At 30.3% G+C, this 9,365-nt stretch overlaps 1 protein-coding gene across 1 annotated transcript; it reads right to left on the bottom strand.

Annotated features, from left to right (window-relative positions):
* Window positions 1–3,725: 3,725 nt before the first annotated feature.
* Pex19 (peroxin 19) lies at window positions 3,726–8,593 on the bottom strand. Its single transcript, XM_018450350.1, is given in 6 exon segments — window positions 3,726–4,142; window positions 4,229–4,444; window positions 4,446–4,463; window positions 7,784–7,926; window positions 7,994–8,176; window positions 8,448–8,593. Coding segments are annotated over 6 exon segments (852 nt in total). The 5' UTR covers window positions 8,515–8,593; the 3' UTR covers window positions 3,726–3,917.
* Window positions 8,594–9,365: the final 772 nt, after the last annotated feature.

The following is a 9,365-nucleotide window of genomic DNA, read 5'->3' as shown; positions in this document are numbered from 1 at the left end:
GAGAGAGAGAGAGAGAGAGGGGGGGGGATAAAATTAACTTCCTAAGATTATATGAAGGTCGTCATCGTTTAAAAAAATAAGATTAATGATCTTATTCATAATACGATTCCTCTAATTATTCAGTAGGATATAAAAATATTGCAGTAGAAATATATAAAAAATCAGTAATTTACGAAATATTTTATACTTTAATCTGACACATTTTAATATGAAAATATTTTATGAACTATTCATTTTTTGATAATTGTATCTCAATACTTTTATGCGCCGAATAATGAAATAAATCGATTAATAGAAAGAAAATACATGTTGCTTTTCAAAAAAGATGTAATTGCATATTACAAATTCCATAACTTTTTTAAGCAATTATGTATATAATTATTTATATATATACCAATTAATTCATCTTATTTTTATTCTTCTGTGTATAAAAGTATTAAAGTATATTAGTTATAAAAAAATGAAAAAAATAGTTTATGAAATATTTTATTTTGCATGTAAAAAATGTGCCAGAACAGAGTGTTACGTCAGAGCCCCAGAAACCTTTATTCCATAGGAATTAAAAGGTTTAAGAAAGAGGTTTGGATTGTCATCTCAGACTAAGGCTCAGTTCCACAACCCATGGTTAACTCTTAACCGAGGTTCAACTTGTTTCTCATCTTTTTCCAATTATAAAATTAGAAAGAGACAATGAATAAGTTTAAGTTAAGGCCTAAGGCAGTGGATCGATGCCTTATCGCGCATATCACGACTTGAGCACACTCGATTTAAATTTCAAAACAGAAGTCTACGTACATACAAACGCAATGACATTGCTTGAAATAATGTGCTTGGTCTGCTTTTAGATCAAAGAAATCATTCCATGTGACTTGGGATAGAACTGTGCGACCTTGTGAGAGGAGGAATGCGAAAGAAGGTAGAATTAAAATAAATTCATGCAAATAGTCTTAAATAAATTTTAATCAAATAAAAAGAAATTTGTAATAACATATAATAATGAAGGTAATTATATCTAAACATAATTTTAAAATTCTCGAAATAAAAAACCTTATATTATATAATTAAATTAAATTATTTACTTTAAAATTAAAATGTGTAAATTGTTTGTGTCACGTTGTGATCCGTGGATGATTTTATATTTATTCGGAGAAAGTTGAATAGGAACTTGGGAAGTGTTTTAAGAATTTAGACCTATCTCCTGTTCGTTACATTATATAAATTAGTTTAATTAATTAAAGGGGTGCGAATATTTGTAAGAATAAATCGTTCAATCGTGTCTAAGGTTTGATCTTAGAATAAGAAATGGATAGGGGTAGTGAAAGAGGGATAAGGATTGTTATTCTTTCGATTGGAGAATACCTGAAAGGAAAACCCTAAATTCAAGAAACATTATTTCAGAGTAATTTAAAAGTTGAGGATTTTGGAGAAAGTTCTTCAAAATCATTTGAATTAAAACGGTTAGAATAGTAATTTGTTCGTTTATTAGAGAGAAGAATGATTATTTTCAGAAGGTTCAGAGGAAGGCGACTGAGTGTTTTTAAACGGATTATTTTCTAGACCGGAGAATATGTAAGAAGGCTCTAAGGGAGGGGATCTTAATTCTAATCATAAAGAGGAAATAAGGGAGTCAAAGGAACTTCCAAGTTCGATCCCAAATTGTTGCTCAACTTTTCAACTATTAATAAATTAAATCATTTGGTCTGAATTTTATTTTATTAGTTGTGAGGTCGAGTTTGCTGACGTCTCTTAATCTTTTTATTTTGCCTAATTGTTTTAAAACTCCAGCCATGCACTGGAATTATGAATTTCAAAAGGAATATTTTTTTATCTGACTAATAAAAGTGAACTTACTTTTGAAAGAATTAGAAATTATTTGTTCTTTCCAAGGTCAAGAAACTGGTCCAGGAGAGTTGTCACTCACTCGTAATGGTCTCTGTGGGATGAGGTTGACCCAGGTTGACCTCAGAAATTTCTCCAATTAAAATTAATCTGGATGCCGCACAAAGATTTTCATCCCAAACACACAAATGAACTCGAATGAATGGCTACGTTCAGCAGAGAAAACTAATCAGTTAGCGCTTAGTGAGTCTTCAATATAATTGGTTCCTACACTTAGATCTAATGAAGAACTAAAAGCAAGAACTAATCATATTAAAGAATTACTAAGCGCTGACTGATTAGTTTTCTCTGCTGAACGCAGCCAGTAGCTGCGTTTAGCAAAAAAAGCAGCTTTTTTGCAACCGTTATAAAGTTCTTCAATTGGTTTGTACATTTAGCGCAATAAGGAATCACAAATAAGAATCAATCGTATTAAAGATTTTACAAATTGTAAAGCTGTTTTTTTTGCTAAACGCAGTTATTGTTCTACTTATCGCCAACTACTAATTACCAACTACTGGTCGCTGTGTACTTCCATGCATCTTAATTTATACTATGTTGAGTTTGAAAATATTCCATCGCTGATTTCATTTGCGTTATTAGATACCCGATCACTCTATTACGTAGTATCATCGCATCGTCTTCTATTATTAATTTTTTTTTTTCATTTAATATTTCATACTTCTAGTCAAACAGGATTCAAATTAATTCCCATAGGTTATATCTATTCTCTGTTCGATGGTAATATTTTTGTGAAAGAAAAGAATCGTGGAGTCTCCAGATGTAACAAGAGCATAAAATATCTTGTAACCTATAATATTATTATGATTTGTTATAATTCTGAACGCAGCCAATGTAAATCATAATTCCATTTACAAAATGGAAAATTAATTTTACAACACAATTAATAGGAAATAAAGGTCCATAATCAGTCGAAGCTGGATCTTTAATGCTTAGATAATTTCGTGTAAATTTGTATGTACTATACAGTGAAGTCTAAAAGTTCCGGAACGGCTAATATCTCAAAAAATATTGGTTTATAGGAAAAATGCTTCAGACAAAGTTGGAGAGTTTAAAAAGACCTATATACTGATCTTATCACACACAGTTTGATCTTGGGTGGCGTCGTCAATGTCAGATCAAGGTCACATCGATTTTATTAAATGAAATGCCCTAGCTATTTTTTATTCTAGAATCTAATAGCTGGCGTGTCAAGAACTTTCCAAAACACATAATAAAGTTCATTTTCACCAAGTACTGTTCAAGTTATAAGGCTTAAAAGTTACAGTATCGCCGACGTTAGCATTATCCAAGGTGTTCGATCGATGGCTGAAACCTCTTGAACGTTGTTTAAGGTCATGCCCTGGATAACATTAAAATCAAGGTCATAGGAGGTTACTACTGTTATTTTCATTTGTGCACTAAAAATTTATTTTTACGTAAAATTGGGCTTATTCGATACGTTTTTGCACGAAACGAAAGAAGTTGACGACTATCGGGTTAAGAAATCTGCCAGTTCTGTTACATCGATGGCATATAGAAAGGGACATGTAAACGAGGCTAGAACAAATATTACTTATATGATCATAATCTATGAACAGAAAAATATGTATTTCTAAAAGTTTTTTTACACAACCAAAAATTTTATAATTTTTTAAGTTCATGCAGTGATAGAAAACCAGTTATAGTAGAAAATTTTTTATTTTTCATATTACATCCCCTTAGTAAATAATTCTTACAGTTCTAGTATATAATATATTATGTAATATTATATTATAAAACATAATAAAAATTTATTACATTTATTGCACTATTTTTGCCAAAAGAAGGTCATCCTGAAATTCAAAGAGAATTACCACACAAGGATAAGGTTTCGTAATATATCTTGTATATATGTTCATACGTTAGCAATGTTATCGTAGAAAGCAAACAATGTAACTCTTCTTTAACTGTTTATGAAATAAAGATAATAAATAAAATGGTTGAAATTATAATTATATAATATCTCAGAAACATATTAGCTATATATTCATATATATTCAGTTAATACAACAATCCTGCTGCGAATCTACTCCGGGTGGGAATGGAAAAGTGGGATTGCTTTCGAAATCAAATTGAAAAGGCGAACATTGTTCGCCAACAAGATCGTCAGGTGCTTGACCATAATTTTGCATTTCCATCATAAGTTTTAATACACATTCAAATCGATGTTGTTTAATACCTTCTGCATCGTCTTCCTTTCCCTTTTCCAATTCAATACACACCTTACACAAAATATAAATATGTTAATTGTGTAAAGTTTCCATACACATAAATCATAAGTTGGTTAAGTAATTTATTATTAACATACCTTTTGCATCAATTCTGACTGTTTTGTATACCTCTCTAAATCAGAAGCATTTAAAGTAGCTTTATGTTCTTCTAACCATGCTGGATATTTATCGGACAGTTCTTTCAATGATGGATAAAGAATTTCTTTTGACAAAAGATGCTCCATCATTCCTTGCATAAATGGTAATATATCACCAGTATCGCCGTCGAGAGACGTTTGCTCCCCCGCCCCCCCCTGCCATATCTGTTTCATTCTAAAATGTATTTCATTTATTTTGAGACTATCAGAAAGATGAATACAAAATAATATTATCTATTTACTTATTATTGGTTACTTTTATAAATTTAAAATTATAATATTATAATATTATTGGTTACTTTTATAAATTTAAAAAAATGTTAAATTGTAAAAATCAATATAGACAAGTATTATTGCTATAAAGATAACTTTTATTAACCCTTTTCTTAATTATGGTATGATACACAAATCGGTACATTAACGGTATGAATCTGGATATTTCGAGTCCGTCCACTTTTCCACTTATTTAAAGTGAATTCAAAAATATCTCTAAAAATTCATGAACATACGTTCAAGTTTCTAGAATAATGTCTGAATTTCATTTTAGAAAATAATTGAATATCAATAAAGGAAAAAATGCCAATGAGAGCCGACACAGTTGTACGTGTGTAATCTACATATAATATATATGTCAATCACTAATTACAGATGAAGATATGTATTTTTGAGTGTGTTGTTTGCTATTTAACATTTTATTTGACTGTATATATTTTTTTAAGTTATGCAAATTTAAACAATAGCATGGCATTTTGCTAATGTGGCCCTCTACGGATATTGATTACTCACAGCTCTACTCTTTTCTAAGGTTTTCATATAAAAATAATTATTTGATAATCAATTGTAGCTCTACTGTTAATCTACAGTTTATATTACGTGTACTATTTTTAGTACTGCGATTTTTAGTATCTGAGCATCTTATATGCAGAAATTATGTGAACATATATACATTTATTTGTATACATTTTAAAATGTTTTACTTTTTTAATTAATTTTGTGACCAAATACTGTTTTCTAAACAAAACTAATCTCTAAGGCTACTTTTATGATAGGCCACATTACCACCCATATTTTTCTTCGAATCGTTATGCAACGTCGCCACATTTTTTATTTTTATTAATAGTGTCCTAAGAAGTAAATATTTCGTAATTTTGAGTCCAGAATCGATTCAACAACATTTTAATGAATTTTAATTGTCAAGTTTTAAACTTAAATATTGATTATTAACCAAGCTCTTGTGTAAAATACAACTGAGGTGCCATAATACCACCTTCTCCTCTATGTAAGACTCAATATTCCACTTTATATGATGAATAAAATGCACAAAAGCGCCAACTTCGAACGGCTGTAACTCGAAAACTATCTTTATGACCATTGACACTTTTGATCTACATATCAAGAACTATCAGATAGCAAATTTTCAGAAGATTTGACCGAAAGCCATTTTCCATAAAGATTCTGCGGGGTTCTTTCAGATATTGCTGGCATTAACATTATTCAAGGTATTCGATCGATGGCCAAAACCTTTTGGATGTTATTCAGAGTCATATGACCTTGACAACATATGTCAAGATCATCAGAAAGTCTCTTATTTTCATTTTCGGAGTGCCTCACACATCTGTAGTCATGTATGAAACTGCATAAAATATATCATTGTTTTTGCGAACAAGTAGATTAAATTAGTTGCATCCTGCACAGGCTGCACTCAATCCCTCCCAGGATGTGTTCCACTTAACGTTCGCAACGCTCACGAGTATCATTTCATTCTTGTTGTCATGAAATATTAAACAAGGATAAAATCATGCATGTCAGACATATGTGAGCGTTGCAAATGTTAAGTGGAACGCATCTCCCAATACTGTGAAATACAAGCCGCACTCTCTTAATCTTTTCAAGAGTGAGATATAAGCTGCATTTAATTCTTCCTGAATACAGTGAGGTATAAGTTGTACTCTCCACATGTCCAACCAAGAGGGTTCCTCTCTTATCTCTTATTTTGATCTTTACTACTTTTAATGATGAATGTCTCAGCACAGACTCCCCCGATCTCTCTCTTCTACTTTTTCCTCCTCCCACCTCAAAATTTCTTCCCAAAAGGAAAACTCTAGTTACTTGTAACGCGTCGTTACTTTCCTTGTGTTTGAATAATGATATGTGCGAGTCCCATATCATTATTCTGTTATACGATTTGAGTTTTTTTTACTATAACAGTTATATCAGGATTGGAAAGTCACACTGGTCACGCGATACTGAAAAAAAATTAATTCGACATTTGTCACTCATTATCTTTTAGTCGTTACTTGTAATGAGGTAATGTTACTCTAATTACAAATTACTTTTTTCAGTAAATAAATGCATAATGGTGCAAGTTACGTTTCAAAGTAACTTTTCCAATCTTAGAGCAATCTCAGCGTTTAGTTAATTATCATTATAGTCATAAAAAATTGCAACATCATTATGAAATTATTATTATAAAAAATAAGGAAAGTAACTTTTCCATTCCCTGATTAAAATATACTATGTGTCTTTGACACCTCCTGAGTCTACTATACGAGGAAGAAGAAAAAGTAGAAGAGGTCAGAGCAAGTCTGTACTGAGACATTCATGATTGAAAGAGCAAAAGCAAGAATCAATCCATGCCGTAACACCAATTCTGATTGATCTCTGGCTAGTAGCTCTATCTCAGATTATATCTATATAAAACGAGTTTAACTTCAAATATCTATAGTTCATTAGCTGTTAAATTAGAGTTAAATAGGCTCCTAAGGATTCTAGAAACAGATTTGAGACTGCCGAGATATATTGTGAAAAGAACTAATATTTTATACCTTGTGGTCAAGGAGCATTAAAACACAAATGCGAGTCCCATATTTTCGACTTTTTTCGACATTTTTCGACATTTTTCGACATTTTTCGACTTTACATAAGTAAACTAGTTCTTTAAACGCCAATGACTTAAAAGTGAAGCAATCATTGTGCTCTTGGAACTAGATAGCACTGAGACATAACATAAAACTTACAAAAATTATAATTTTTGTAAAAATTAAAAAAAGAGGAACAATTTTCAATGACCTTAACATATAATACATTGTCGAAGTTATGGTCCTAAACAATATTCAGGTTTTTAGCTGTCTCAATACCTAAAATTTATCAGTTAAATACCTTGAATGAATGCTAATGCTGATGATATCTGAAATTTGTCAACTCATATTTCAAAAGTACTTAATCAAAAGGAGTTTCATCATAGTGTTTTAAGATTTTGATAACAACTACAAGAACACTGAATATAAAGTGGGAGTTACCAAAAAAAATTTTAAAGTTACCTTTAAAAGCTCCTCTATATTCAAAATTAATGGATATCACTGCCTATATCACTGCTGTTTCATACATTTGTTGAAACCTACAACTTTTATTTGAAACACTTCCCAAATATCTTGTCATTGAGATATTTCACTGATTTAATATTATTTAATTACCCTTTTTATAAAGATTAAATACCTGTAAATTTTCAGAATTTGCAGTTAAATCCTTTAAAACTTGTGAAACAGCCGATTGAAAATCTACATTCACATCTTTTTCATCCACTGCATTACTGGCTGACATTTGTCCAAGCTTTTGTAAAGCAGCTTCCAGTTCGCTATCTTTTAATAATAAATAAATCCTAAATATATTTATTTAGCGATCTTTATATATTTTTAATTATCTCACCATTTTGCAATAAATTTTGTAAATTTTTTTCAAACTGATCAGCCGTTTGTTTGAGAAAATCCTCTGTCCATTTGTCTTCAGATGTTTCATGTTTATCTGTTTGCTTCTGCGAATCTACTGTATTTATGTCATTGCTCTTTTCGACATTTGATATGGATACTTTATCAAAATCTTGTAAAGCACCTAAAACAAAACGACAAAATTTAATATATATATATATATATATACAAATATATATACGACAGTTTAACAAAAAATTTATAGTTTACAAAACAAGTATAATGATACTAAATACTATACTTTCTTAATGTCAAAGATATTTATTTAAAACTGCAAAACAATTTATTACGCAAGTATGAATAATTTCTTTTTTTAATGACCACAGAATCCGGAACTTGCGACATAGATTTCCGTAAGGTTAGATCGATTTTTTAAATATATAAGATATACGTACTATCCAATAAATCGTTCAAGTCTTGATTTTCTGTTTCATTATTTGTTTGTTCGATATTATCAGTCATATTTCCGTGATTTTTTTAATATCTTACTAAAAACCTACTATACCCTCTTCACGAAGAGAGAATCAGAGAACTATCAGGCACGGTGACGCACGGTTCTTCTTCTTCAAATCCCTATTTGGGACCTAGCATGGTGGAAAGTGGTGGAAAGAAGCAAGGTAACCCTAGAATCCTAGATTTATCAGAGAAGCGCAACCGATGTTACGCATTCTGATTCGCTGTTGCAATCACATGACTTGGCAGCCATTTATAGTACTAGAACATATTTCTATTTCATTTTACTATACATTCTATCTCACTCTATCTCATTCTTGCTCTTGAACAGTATCCATGCTGACTTGTTATTACTGGTATTATACAGAAAGCCCTGATTACTTGTTCGTTAACAGTAGATATATATGCTTCACAATTATCATTTTTTTTCAATGTTTCTCGAATGTAAGAACATAATACTGCAATCGTACCTGCAATTATACAATGTCTTATCTTCAAACATTTCTGTTTTAATTTACAAACAAGCAATCACAAATGACTTTAAAATTACTTCATTCCAAACAGTTGGAATACTCCATAGATTAAACCATATGAAATTCTACGTATCATACAGAATTATTTATCTGAGTAATGCAATAATATTTTTTTTAATTTCAAGAATAATTTTATCAAGAATCTTTACCATCGAGTAAAGTTTTACTCCGTTAACAGCAGTGCAAATTAAGAGGTTATGGTGATACACAAAAGCGATTATAATGATAATTAATCAATTGACTTATTAATACATAAATATTTCCTCTAAAGAATTGATACGATTCATTTAAATATAATTTTATATTACTTTGTCTTATCTTGTTTGA

This window comes from Mycetomoellerius zeteki, unplaced genomic scaffold (assembly GCF_001594055.1).
Source record: "Mycetomoellerius zeteki isolate Tzet28-1 unplaced genomic scaffold, Tzet1.0 scaffold28, whole genome shotgun sequence".
Taxonomy (NCBI): domain Eukaryota; kingdom Metazoa; phylum Arthropoda; class Insecta; order Hymenoptera; family Formicidae; genus Mycetomoellerius; species Mycetomoellerius zeteki.
This window is presented reverse-complemented; position numbering and strand designations above follow the sequence as displayed.